This window comes from Rhopalosiphum maidis, chromosome 1 (assembly GCF_003676215.2).
Source record: "Rhopalosiphum maidis isolate BTI-1 chromosome 1, ASM367621v3, whole genome shotgun sequence".
Classification (NCBI taxonomy): Eukaryota; Metazoa; Arthropoda; class Insecta; order Hemiptera; family Aphididae; genus Rhopalosiphum; species Rhopalosiphum maidis.
The window spans coordinates 38136543-38151182 of record NC_040877.1 but is presented as its reverse complement, the minus strand read 5'-3'; the positions used below and the strand labels follow the sequence as shown (position 1 = coordinate 38151182).

General features: G+C 29.7%; 2 protein-coding genes across 3 annotated transcripts; one reads left to right on the top strand and one right to left on the bottom strand.

Annotated features, from left to right (window-relative positions):
- Nucleotides 1-1019: 1019 nt before the first annotated feature.
- LOC113560362 (26S proteasome regulatory subunit 6A-B-like) lies at nt 1020-3614 on the bottom strand. The gene is given in 6 exon segments (XM_026966194.1): nt 1020-1214; nt 2014-2628; nt 2696-2845; nt 2847-2897; nt 2981-3292; nt 3389-3614. Coding segments are annotated over 6 exon segments (1296 nt in total). The 5' UTR covers nt 3446-3614; the 3' UTR covers nt 1020-1103.
- Nucleotides 3615-4828: 1214 nt separating this feature from the next.
- Nucleotides 4829-8520, top strand: LOC113560933 (mediator of RNA polymerase II transcription subunit 6). Of its 2 annotated transcripts, XM_026967067.1 has the most exons (6): nt 4829-5179; nt 5267-5278; nt 5390-5549; nt 5748-5922; nt 6589-6889; nt 8172-8520. In XM_026967067.1, exons 1-6 carry the CDS (start codon nt 5158-5160, stop codon nt 8312-8314), a joined length of 813 nt encoding a protein of 270 aa, XP_026822868.1. In that variant the 5' UTR covers nt 4829-5157; the 3' UTR covers nt 8315-8520. The 2 variants fall into 2 exon arrangements, with proteins under 2 accessions (XP_026822868.1, XP_026822867.1); XM_026967066.1 differs by having other exon boundaries at nt 4838-5278; nt 8172-8509.
- Nucleotides 8521-14640: the final 6120 nt, after the last annotated feature.

The window sequence follows — 14640 nt, the reverse complement described above, 5'->3', positions numbered from 1 at the left end:
ATAAAAATTAAGTATTTTTCTACAATTTCAGTCAAACTCCGCTAGAGAAAAAGTTTTAACATTTTTTGTATTCAATTTAAATTTTATATTTTTGAACAATTGATACCAATGATATATTTCTAATTTATTGCTTAATACTATGTGGACAAGAGTTGAATACATCCATAAAACTATTAAAACCATGTATGTTTATAACCTGTTCTAGAGCTCTGTTGTGTACTCTTTCAAGTCTTTCTTTGAAAAATAACTGCACGATGATCAAATAAGTGGTTTAAAAGACCATTAGCATCAAAGATTCTCATTTTCATATTTATTTTATATACATAGAATGATGAGCTTTTAACTTGTTTATTCAAAATATTTCTTTCACTAAACCATAAAGTTTAGTGGTTTCTTTTTATATATTATATATTTAATTTGTTGCCATAAATTAAACAATTATTCAAATTATTGTAATATACAATTATAAAAAGTTGCAAATTAAAGTTTGAATATATAAATACATTTCTATTGTTTGCAAAAAATGATTGTCAAAAAAAAACAAAAATCATCATTGTTCTATAACCTTTAAAACTTAAAAGTAAAATTACAAATATTTTCATTTGATCACTTTTTGTAAGATGGCTATAATACATATTATTTAATTTTGCAAAATATCCAGGATATAGTTATTTAAAAAAATAAAAACACGAATAATTGTGCAAGATTATAATTACATTATCGGCATCTCATCTTGTTTTATTACAAAATATTTTTACATGAACTTTGCAAATAAACTTAACTCATATTAGTACTTTTAAGATAATAGTTTATTTTTACATTCCCAACCACTATAGAAATTATAAATATTTTATTTAAATTTGTAATTTATTATATTTTAATTTAAAAATCAGTTTTCATATTAAATAATAACAGAAATCGATATATATATATACATTTAGGTAAAAATGAGAATTCTAATGAACTAAAGAAACCGTTACTTTTTTTTTAACTGCTTGAAAATGAATGTTGGACAGCAGTGAAGAAATAATTTAATTATTTATTTGTTTTAATAAATGAAAAAAACCATACAAATATATAAATGAATATGTTCTGTTAATTTTTTAAGCATAATAGTTTAAGTTGGATTTCTTTTTAGCTTGAACTTCCATTATGGCATCCATAAAATCTTCATGAGTAACAGTTGATGCACCTCTCCTCAAAGCAATCATACCCTAAAGCATAAAATAAATAATTGTATTTAGTACAATATTACTAATAGTAATATAAAATATCATAAGAAATAGTCTGATATGTTCAAATTTGTTTTTTTTTATACAATGATTTAATTTAAATTTAACACATCCATAACAGTAAATCAATCAACTATACAGAAAGCAACTTTCCTAATTTTATAATGGATAGTTTACAAGTCTCCCAAAAACCCAAGATTAAATCTGGCATAGTTTTTTAAAGTATTAATAACACATGATCCACTAAATTAGAGTAAAAATAATACTATTAACAAAAGTGCGTACATTTTATAACTTATAATTATTTAACAACAGACTTTTAAAAATAGCAAAAAAAAACTCAAATGGAATCAGAATTTTAAATTATACTATAAAATACTTTTATGGTCTTATGTATATAATTTTATACATCAGTAACTTCAAGTTATGGCAATATGTAAGGTTAATAGGTGTCAAATGAAGTATTCACAGAAGCGTCACTTTTGTATATCAACAACTCTATCAAGCTTGTATTGTACTAAGATTATTATTATATAACAATTTTTCGATCATGGCTTATCTTGTCAGAAATTAAAGGTGTCGACAAAAATCGATTTGATCGAGGAGCATGGTCAGACTAAATCAATCACTGCCTGAGCCCTGAGGTTACTATTACATGAACAGAGTATAGAAAGGTATTTGTCTTTGTTACTTCTAACAGTTCAATCTATCTTAACGGCTAACATTTAAATATACAATCTTACTAAATAATAAATATAACTGGTGATAATAGTCAACTTACAGCTTCAACACAAACGGCCTTGCATTGTGCCCCATTAAAATCATCAGTAGATCTTGAAAGTTCTTCGAAGTTAACATCAAATTTGTTCATTTTTCTTGAATGAATCTGCATAATACGTGCACGAGCTTCTTGGTTGGGGTGTGGGAACTCAATTTTTCTATCTAATCTACCAGATCTCAACAATGCTGGGTCCAAAATATCTACTCTATTAGTAGCTGCAATCACTTTTATATCAGCTGTTGAACTGAAACCATCCAATTGATTAAGGAGTTCCAACATCGTTCTTTGTACTTCTCGATCACCAGCTTTTTCAGAGTCAAAACGTTTTGTACCAATAGCATCCAATTCATCAATGAATATTACTGCAGGAGCTTTTTCTTTAGCTAGAGCAAATGCATCTCGTACTAATTTTGCTCCATCACCAATAAACATCTGTACCAATTGTGGACCAGCAAGCTTTAAAAATGTTGACTTTGTTTGAGCAGCACATGCCCGAGCTAAAAGTGTTTTCCCAGTACCAGGTGGACCATACAAAAGAACTCCTTTTGGTGGTTGTATACCAAGATTAAGGAATTTCTCTTTGTGGGTCATAGGTAACACTACAGCTTCAATAAGCTAAAATAATATGATTTCACGGTTTAATATAAAGAAAAAATACTGAAATTTATAACTGATAACTTACCTCTTGAATTTGTTTGTCTAAGCCACCGATATCTACATATTGTTCAGTTGGTCTTTCATCAACCTCCATTGCTTTAACACGAGCATCATACTCAGCTGGTAATGTTTCTAGTACTAGATATGAATCTTTGTTAACACCAACCAAATCTCCATGGTTTTAATTGTTCTGGATCTACCAAACCAATAACAGGCAAGAAGTAAGTCTGAAATAAAAGTAACAGATTGTTATAACAAGGAATGAGAAAATAATAAAATAAAATTATTAATATTTAAAATAACTACTAACTTGTCTTGTTGATGTTTTAATAACTGCACATTTCCCTGTTCTTTGGCTGTCTAAATCAACAACAGCACCATCTTCTTCAGTATCTTGTGGGTCGACATCTAATAACTCTATGACATTAGATACCAAATAAGGTAATGTCTTGTTGACTTTAATCTTCTCTGTGTTTTCTTTAATCTTATCAGCTTGGGATTGCAATTCATGCGAAATACGCATAACATCACTTTTCATGACTTTTATGTCATTGTCTAGTAGACGGGTACGTGATGTTATTTCTTCATTAGACATGAGCAAAATCTCATCTTCTACCCGATCCTAAATTATGTAGGGTTAAATATATATATATGTAGTATATTTGTATAGTTGTATGCACTAATAATAAAATTAATTAAAAAAAAAAACAGAACTTACACTGTCCTCCCAAACTGATGGGTCTTCTAATGTCTTACTGGTTCCTTCTTCAGTCATCTTGTAATTGTATATCTGTTTTGAATTTTAGTAAAATTAATATTTATTGAAGGGTATCGAGTATAATAATTTAAGCTGATTAGTAAAGAACTTGCAACTTATTATATAAATATAATAATAAATAATCACTTATAAGACGATAATAATTTTTGTAATTTCGTTTCGTTTATAAATTTACAATGATTGTTGATTTTTTGCTGATATCACCAAACTATATATTCTAACCTCAAAATGTTATTATCTTTGAATTACAGTGATGCTATTGTAGCGAGAAAAATAAATAATTGTAATCGTAAACATGAACAACATGAACGAAGCCTAAAACAATAAGTCAATAAACATCAATTACAGATATCTTTATTTTATTTCTATACTTTACTAACGTTGTTTCTGTGACATCAATACAATATACATCATGTTATAATATTATATGGCTATACATGAAGTCATGAAGACCGTGGTTTAATGTAATACACATCTTAAATTAGATATTATGTATATTGTAATAGTTAATACTACAGTCATAAAAATATTATATTTAAGTAAAAAAAAATCAAAAATTACAGTTCCCATCGTAAATATTAAATGTCTGATTTTTTGTACTTTTGTAGCTTTGTAAGCATTTATAGTTTCTAATGAACCAAATATTTCTTACCTGAAACAATTTACTAAAATAGGTAAATAAGATTTGTTCTAAACTAAAAACATTGCCCGTCGAAAATTTACGGCATACAAATCCTTATACTAAGAAAATTCACAGTATGCAAATCATGGAAATAGTGTAACGACCAACGGGCGTCGAGCACGTTAAATTTAATTAAATATTGTGTTTCCCAAGTTCAACATTTTGTTTTTATATTACTATTTATTATTAGTTTACACGACGAATTATTTTAAATTTTTAGTATTATATTATTAGGTATATTAATAAATAATGTTTATTTCGTCATGGTTGAACCGTCTCAAAATTAAATTTCAAAAATTTAGGTCATTTTTGAGTTGTATCGTTGAATTGACATTTTTGGTTATTTAATTACAGTTCTTAGCGCTTAGGGCATTACATTCTTGACCGTAATTATTATCATTATAAGTATGTATGTAAATTAATAAGATAAACTTTAATAAAGAATTTTTTTACCCGTTATTTCTATATGTACCGGCTTCAGAATTCAGGCTTGTGTGCGTTTAAGCATAGAATAGAGAATATAAGGTCTAAATGTCTAATTAATAATATCTTAAGTTATATTTAAGCAAGATTTAGCAAGATTTAAGATATATAAAGATTAGATATTATGTATAAAGGTACAATAATAAATATTTATTGTACAATTTGTATAGATATCAGCTGCTGTGATATAAGATTTATATACAAAATTGTATATACCAATTTAGCGTGTGTGATAAAAATATCATCTAAAATCGTCCTTATCAAATTGGATAAATTGTTAAAGCAAATTAAGAGCCGTGGAACGTGGACTAAGAGTAAGACATAACTTTATAAGTTATAACTATATACTTGTCAACAAACAATGTTAAGAATCAAAGTTAATCGTATTTAGTTGATTCATTTTGAAGTTCTCAGTTCACGCATCATTACTATTTAGTATCTTTAAACTTGTACAGTTTTAACAAATACCAAAGTATTAATGTATATTGTTCAATATTTTCTATTTTGTTTAATTTAAAAGATAAACTAGTATCAGTGTAGGTATATGATGTCCTCGTTTTCAAAAAGTTTGTAAACTTTTTTAAAGTTGTAATTTCTATTATAAACAAGTTGTAAGTTAACGTGTTAAATTATGCTTCCTGGACGTGGAGTAGGTTGTTTGCCGGGTAAGTCTTGAGCAAAATATTATACGATTTTTGTAGTGAAATTATAATTTATTAGTCATTATTATCTACTACTTTTCCCCACTAGTTTATACTTACTATTTTGTTTCACAGATAATCCTTTGGGTCTTTCTTGGCATGATAGTAATTGGATTCCAATGCTCAACTCTAATAATATACTAGATTACTTCTCAGAACGCAGTAATCCATTCTACGACCGCAGTTGTAATAATGAAGCTATTAAAATGCAACGTCTCAGTATGGATCAGTTGAGGTAAGTATCTAACTCAAATTCATATTATCGTACATCACTAGTAATATATTTATTTAAAGAATAATTAGTAAGTGATAAATATTTTTGTTTTAAATTATTGAAATAGTTAACTTAAACAAATTTTCTTTTTGTTTTCGGGGACAAATATACAATTGAACTATAAAATGTAATATCTCGTATCTTAATATTTTGTTTTAGTAATATGATTGGATTGGAGTATTGTCTTCTACATGTGCAAGAACCAATTTTGTATGTAGTTCGTAAACAGCACAGACATTCTCCTACACATTCTACACCAATTGCTGATTTTTACATCGTTGCTGGAATAGTTTATCAAGCTCCAGACCTCCTTTCTATTATTAACTCTCACATGGTATGTTTACATTGTTACATTATTGTATAAAATTATATGTATTAGAAATATAGGCTATGTTATCATTTCAAATATAAATTTTTTTTGGTTCTTACAAGATACAGATGGTAAGCAACCAACTGGTTTTTATATTTTATTAATCGGCTATCAACATTTAAAATGTTTTACAATATATTATACTCTATTTAATTTAAAAAATGTTTTCAGTAGCTGACTTATCATATGCACAAACAGAGGCGGCTGGGGGGTTGAGCCCCCCCCAAACTAATGATGTCTTATGATAATTTAAAAGCATTATAAAAGTATCCAATATAAACCTTTTCTATAGCCTCCCAAATTTCAAATACCATTTGTGCCTATGTTACTGAGTTCAAGAGTATGGTTTCAATCTATAGCAAGTGTACAGATAGTACAACTTTTATAATACAATAATATTAGTAATTTCCAACCACTGATATTTACATACTTGAAAATAATTAATAATATATTTATTAAAATGTATTAGAACACTATTTCTAATAATTATGTTGGTTTGTACATTTAATTATAGCTACTATAATATTATAGTATATTGTTTATACACAAATGTATTATTACATATTTTTGTATTTTATTATTGTTTAGTACACACTTAATATAATATTATATCAACGTTTTTTTTTCAAGATGTCTTCAGCATACCATTTAGAGACTGCATTTGAAGAACTAAACTCGTTAGCTAGATTTCATCCATCAAAAGGTTATTCATGGGAAAATCGTAGACCTGGTCAGCCAACTGGTCCAGTAACAGCTCCTCCACCTTCTCCAGTTAAAGTTACTGGCAAAAGAGACATTGAAGAAGCTAGTTCCCAATTTCAAAGATTACGAGTTGATATGTTGTTAGTTGAATTGACTAGAAAGTTTCCTTTACCCTTACCTCAAGCACTTGCAGCAGCACCTCAAAATACTATGAATAATCAACAAACAAGTAAATATATTTTTTAGAATTAAAATTGTTATATTTCAGTTTGATAAGATCAGTAGTTACGTATGGAGCAGAGACTTGGGCAATTCGGTAAACCAATGAGAATAGACTCCTCTCCTTTGAAAGAAAAATTCTGAGAAGAATTTTTGGACCTGTAAAGGACAGTATAACTTATGAATGGAGGATGAGGAAAAACAAGGAATTAGAATCACTGTACCAAAAACCAAACATTGTTGAAGCAATAAGAACTAAGAGACTACAATGGGCAGGACACGCCTGGAGAAACAAAAACCCATTAATTCGTACAGTCCTGGAAAAGAACCCAACGGGAAAAAGACCCATAGGAAGACCAAAAATAAGATGGAAGGATATAGTGAAGAAGGACGTAGAAGAACTAGGAGGAGGAAATGATTGGAAGGCACGAACAGCAGACCGAGAGAGATGGAAAGCTGGATGTATGGGGATGGTCCTAGAGGCAGCAAACACCCCCCAAAAAAAAAAATTTCAGTTTAAGAGGACGTTATACCCGCACGTGTTGTCTCTGTCTTACTAATATAGATCATAGCAAATTTGCGTTTAGCAGAACACATTTTGTGATGTTGGATTTAATATTAGAATAAATTTACCCATTATAAAATGTAAAGGTAAGAATATTATCTAAATAATGTTGTTTGCTTTTATTGATATTATCATTTTAAAGTGAGTTATGAATATTTTGAAGTTGTAATATTTTACATAGCTATAACTCTGAACTCACTTTAAAATGATAATATCAATAAAGGCATATGACATTTTCTAGATAATATTCTTATCTTTAAATTTGATAGGTAAATTTACTCTAATATTAAATCTAATATCACAAAATGTGTCCTGCTGAACACAAATTTGCTATAATCTACATTAGTAAGACAGAAACAACACATGCGGGTATAACGTCCTCTTAAGTACTAGGTACTTATTATGTACAGTGTTTGATTGATCTCTGCGTAGTACAGTGAATCTTCTTTTATAAAAATACTTCTATTTAACCATTTTAAACCTTCTACATTTTCTATTTAAATAACACTAAGGATGAGATATAAAGAACTGTTTTTCACTTTCATTTTTATAATAATTAATATAAGTTAATTATATAGTTTTATAACTATATAATTTATTGCAATACATACTGATTTTAAATTATTTTTTTATTTATGGATGTAATATTAGAATAAAAATAATAATAATTGGTATTTGTTTATATCAAAGTTTGACAAAAAAATTAATATTTTTTATTCACTTTCAGATGAAGTGAATAAAAAAGAAATGAAACAAGAAATAAAACAGGAAATAATTCAAGACATAAATATTAAACAAGAATCTCAGCCTACTAACTCGTTATCGCCGTCAATGAGGCCACCTCCAGAGAAGAAGTTTAAACCAGCATGATCCACTTTTTATGTATAATGTTTATAAATATTATATGTATTATTTATTTATATGATTTGCATTTTATATGGGGACTAAACATAACATATAGAGAATATACTTATTATATCCTTTTACTTAAAATAATTTTGATTCAAAATCAATTATTAAGTTATTTTTATACCATAAATGATAATTATCTTATAATGAAAAAAACTATGTTCAAAATAATTATTCAGTTTTCAATGTTAAAATGTATGTATTTGTGTTAAATCTTAAGAAAAAAAAATACAATAAATATTTATTGTATAATGTATATATGATATATTTTAATTGTTGACATTCATTATACCAAATTAATACCAATTTGGGTTAGTTGACACTTGACAATGCTTTAGTATGATAAAATGGTGATGGCATCATATTTAGTTTCATATAGCATAAGCCAACTTATTTTACCTGTTGGTTATTATAAATTTGAATACACCATATAATATAAGAAAATATATTATGCGCAAAATGACTATTAGTATTTATTATTTTATAGATAACTATTTATGTATTATTTATTCATTTATTCTTAATTTGAGCTATTGATAAAATGAATGACAATATTACTAAATCTTTATACTGCATAAGTAACTTTGTTATAGAACATTTTGAATGTTTCAATAATATTTATAATTCTCCTTTATTATACTTTAGATATTTATATTCAAAATGCTTAAATATAATTTAAATAATTCATGTTGTAAATATTTTTTTATTGTATACACTGTATACATTCCATAAAATTATCGCTTGACTTCTTGTATTAATACATCACGTGTTAAAAATTCATCTAAGTTACAGAAACAAATTATGTATAATGTACCAACACTTTACTATACTAGTAGTTGTCATAATCATAAGTATATAACATAGATTGTAGATTTGTTTTTAAAAAATGGGTATAAACATTTAAAAATTTAAATTTATTAACATTATACCGTTAAATACGACAATATTAATCTAATACTTAAATGTTTTCTCCAATTGAATTTTTAAAATCTCATGTATAACAAATTGTATTACTCAATTAAAATTAACACTGTAAAATAACATAATGTCTATACTCAACAATATTTAATGATTGTCTAGTAATATATTATATTAAATACTACCTAGTCATTCAATATATCAATAAAAGATAATTAACTATATGTCTTGGACAAATAACTGGAGTCCCATGGGCCATGGTACCATATACTTATTTTATACGTACTATGTTTACTGAACTACGAGTATAGGAAGCAAAACTCATAAAATATGTGTGCTACATTTATTACCACAGGCCATTGTCTTAATGAATACCGAGGTCTTCACCACTAGATCAATACTGGATTATACTTAAATTACCTTTACTATTGTCTTTATTAATTTATTATTTATTATCAAGTGTATACCATACATGTAGCTAGAAAATTGATTTTATAGAAGTACAGAACGTATAATATCGATTATATAATGAATCTTAGATCATTATTTTGTATATTATGATCAAAGATATTTATATATATATATAATATATACTAGATAATAAGTTAAAGATCTAAGAATATAAATTTTTATTTTAAATTGTTATAATAATAGTGTTTGGAAAAATAAACGGACCACGAATTCCTATAATATCGACCGATTAGAACAGAATTGATGAACGTATAAGCACTCGCAGGCTTGTAATAAACGACGCCGTACTCGTCGTCAGGGTGATTTTCTGTCACGGTGTCCGACAATATTATACACATTGAACTCTACATGATAACATATAGAGTTCAATGATTATACTTATACATACGTTGATTGCCGATATAAACTTCGAGATGCATGCAACAAATTTTCAACACTTCCTCAATTGAAGATAACGTCACCACAAATGCTGTATTACACGATGACAATGTTTGCAGATCTCGATTCCATCATAGGCGACAATGCGACATACTGAACACCATTGCCTACAACATCACAGATCATAATGAAGACGAGACAGTAGAAACCGTGATCGCCGACCTCATGGAGGAACTGCACCCAGCCGTCGGTCTGCAACTCTTTGGCTGACGGAGACTCCCCATCTGCAGAACAACTGCAGTCCGTCGAAACTTACGACATCGGAACGGCTGCAGTCGTGGAAGACAGGCCACTAATCTACACCAGACCTTTTTTGTGTGACAGAGTCATGGTGGTCAAAAACAGTCTTGGCCAGCAAGTCAGTTGGCTCCAGCTGGGTGTAACACCCACACAACGGGCTTCCCGCTGTCGACGTTAGTCCGCAGTGTGGCGAAACGTCAAGCGAGTGTCGCATCCGGCGGGATTAGCGTCCGGAGTTTAGCCCCCTCGGCCGGGACATCGGACAGAACGACGGCGACGAAGGACAAAAGGGTGGGATATACGAGAGAGTACACGCACGGTGTCTTGCGGTAAGTCACCTGCGCACGTTCCCTCGATCACCTTAGGATGATGGTGACGCGGTGGCTAGCGGTAGGTGCCGAAGCGGGCAACGATTCTGGTGATGAGGTCGATCATTTATCGCTATTTTGGTAACAAATTGATTTATAATATTAATATGTAGTTATTTATTGTCTACAATTCCCCAGTGATAACCAATCTATCTCGATACCAATGAAATAAGTTAAACATATGTAACAAAGTATACTTACTAAAAAAAAATAATAAAAAAAAAAATATAAAATATACATCTTCAGATTTTGTACATACCTATAATTTTAAATGAATCTATTTTTCGCATTTCCCAGTGGCGGTTTTTAGGGCGGTGAAGCGGGCGCTCACACCCCTTCCCCCTTTGATATTTTTGTGTCAGCTGTTATGTTCTGCATGTCATATTATTTTCACAATAAATGTTCAAGCTTTTTTTAAAAAAAAAAATTCTTCATTCATGAAATATTGAATTGTTAAAAAAGAAATATTGATTTTATTATTTAAGGCTGTTGAAAGCGGGTCGATTTTTCGTCGTTTTTCGTGTATTTAGACCAATAAGAGGAAGAACAATTTACCCAGTAACATAAGTCCGATATTCATTTTGAAAACATATTTTAATTTTTTATTCTATTTTCTAGGTTAGGTAGGAAATGGATTTAAATTTTTTTTTTTTTTAGTAACACCAAAGTAGGCGAATTTTGAAAAAAAAATTATATAGAAATATAATTCATTTGTTACTATACTAATTAAACAATACAAAAAATTGAAAATCCATTTCCTACATAATCTAGAAAAAAGAATAAGGAATTCAAATATGTTTATAAAATTAAAATCGAACTTTTATTATCGCAAAATTTAGTGACGTAAGACTGCGTGTATGTACGTTATTGATTTTCTAGAATCTTAACCGTAGTTTATCATTAATTACATAAAGCGTTCGGGAAACTCGCACACTAATGATCAGTCACAAAACACACAGTTACGCATAATTCACGATGGATATCGAATATTGCCTAAATACAACCCCCCTTATAAATGGTTCGCTTTCAACAATCTTAATTAATTTTCTTTACTTTAAATAATTTAATTTTTGTTTAATTATTATTATGTTTACTATTTTTAATGTAATTAAATCACTTTTATAAGCTTATTAGTTGACTTGTTTTGCATGTTAAATTTTTTAAGCTGTTAATCTAATTAAACTAGAAGGTGCTTTTTACATACATTTATTTTTACAATTACTTAGGCAATTTGCATGTCATTTTTTTAATTGTAATTACACTAAATGCTTAAATTGCTTTAAATTTATTACTTCAGTTATGCGTTTATTAATTAAATTTTTTTTAGATTATAATAGTTTGTAAAGGTCGAAAGCAGTTGTACTTGAAGAACAGGTCCGAAGAAATATTTCCTATGGATCTATTAGTAGATCAGCGGATTGAAGAAGCCCACGTGACGAACGACTGTCCTGAAGTAAACGTGATAGCGGTAGACCCTTTGTCCGGACCGCATACTGGAGGAACGGTGGTAACGATCGTAGTTAGAAACCACAGGATACTTGCAGAGGACTAAACGATACTGGTGATGGTGTCAGTAATGGTGTGTACGAACCCCAGGACATCGGGATCGGAAACGATTTTTTGCATCACGTCACTATGGGTAAACGTTACAGGAGGACCACCGGCTCTCGGTCCGATCTTCGTCAAATACTCGTCGGACAAAGGTCGATTAACGATCGAATCGTCGCAGAGGTTCCAATATGACCTCCATCCTACTTGTGGCTCGCCCAGTCCCAAACTAGACGAAAACCAACGGCTTAGAGCCTCAGAATCGGGGGACATCGCCATGCCGGTGCGTGGTGTTCATTTCGTCACACCATGTGTAGCTTCTCCGCCTGATTTTTCGTCGTGCTGCCAGACGGTAGTATGCAGTTCTCGTCCAGTTATTGTGATATACCGGACAACGACACGTACATGGTCTGTCGATCGCCGAGAGTGGATAGCTGGTTACACGAGGTCTCGTCTGATGATGGAATTTTATTGAATTTCGGGCTGAATGTGATGAATTTCATCGGGAATCAGTCGCTCTCCGTGAAAGGGCCGTCGCGTGGTTTTCACATACTCTTCGATCTGGTGCTAGTGGATTTTAATATAATAAACAGTAATGGTTCAGTAGTCTTCAACGGCCGCTACTTGAATCACTTGCAGTCCGACGATATCTTAATACGGGTCCCGATATCGGCGACGGGTTGCGAATCCGTGCTGGACTGCGTAGTTGTGGCGTATTGCGAAAATGTGGTGTTTTCAGAACAACGCATTATATGTGATCTGAACGTGATGACCATCGTTCCAGCTATCACCGCATCGCGCAATATCTTGGTCATGATAGGCGATCGGTTGACGTACACCGTGCCCAATAAATCGCTACCCCTCGTACAACAGTCCATACTTTCCGACTAGGCGCAGAGTTATCGTCTGGTTGTCCGTTTGTCTGGTTATTGTTTGCGTGTTACTTTTTTATCTTAGGACTAAAAGTCAGTACAGCTTGACGAAAACCGTTGACGACCCCCGGTGGCTTTCACGAGATCATAAGCTGATAAACACTGCGATGTAATTTTAAATAAATAATTTATTAGCAGTGTATTCATTTTGGCTGTTATTATTATTTTAACATAATAAATTTCAAAATAATACACATTTTATTTCCAATTATCCCAAAAAATTAACGTGTTTTGATAAAATATGTATAAAATAATAATTGTTAGAATATTTCAAATAATTGTATTCATTTAATGTTTCGCCTTCATAAAATTACTAATATTAATATGCTCACTGTGTTCTATTATTTATATCTCGAGTGATTCTTCACCAAATAATTTTTAAATTAAATATTTTCTTGACCATTCGAGAATTAACACGAAACATTTAATTAACTATTCGGGATTTGTATTATGTTCAGAAATTATAGTGTGATATCACTATCAGCTTGTTTTAATAGACTGTCAAAAGAACACATTTTAAATGTTTCACAAACAATATAGTATTTTATCAAACTGTGTTTAAATATTTATCAAATTTGACGGTGAACGTAGAATTGTTGTAGTTTGTATTTTAAAAGCAATACTGTAATACTAAGTTATGATCATAGAATGTATCAATCCTATGTGCTACTGTACTAACTGTACCTACTTAGTAATAATAGCAGATAATCACTAGATTTTTGTAATAATGTAGTTATTATTAGAAGATATTATTGAAATTTTAAAACACCGTCTATGTTTATACCATGCATCATATAAATGAAGGAATATGTATATTGTCATATGGATGTGTTATACATGATAAAAGAAATTTGTTAAACCCTAGAGACGTAGTATAATAATAATAATTTTAACAATAATAATAATAATGAAGCCTCGCGAGGGAAATGTGCATAGGTGTAAATTTGGGACTTAAGTGGGCCTAGCCCTCCTACATTTTTTAAAAAAGTTTAAAAAGTTTAAGGTTATTTATTAGAGAAAATTATAAAATCTAAAACGTAATTTCTAATCAGGATATCCGATAGGTATGTGTTATGTGAATATTTAAGCTTCATTTATGAGTTTTGTATTGTAAATATCCAATAAAATTAAAATGATTGAGCTGTACGTTAATATTTTATAACGACAAAGATAAAAAGTTATGTATATATGTCGTTAAATAAAATAATTTTGAAGTTTTTATGTACATTTAATATAATAAATGTTATAATAAAATTGTAAAATTTATATGTAGGGGTGCGGGGGCCGAAGCCCTCTACTGGCCTGTCTTATGTTTATATTTCAGTCCCTCTCTTCTAACATGGCAAATTTACGCCGATGGAAATGCGTATGA

Bases quoted from the DNA above. Each gene is read 5' to 3' on its own strand.
- LOC113560933 (XM_026967067.1), top strand. From the start codon at position 5,158: ATGATGTCCTCGTTTTCAAAAA. The intron at 5,550-5,747 runs GTAAGTATCTAA...ATTTTGTTTTAG, and splicing joins CTCAGTATGGATCAGTTGAG to TAATATGATTGGATTGGAGT. The intron at 5,923-6,588 runs GTATGTTTACAT...TTTTTTTTCAAG, and splicing joins CTATTATTAACTCTCACATG to ATGTCTTCAGCATACCATTT.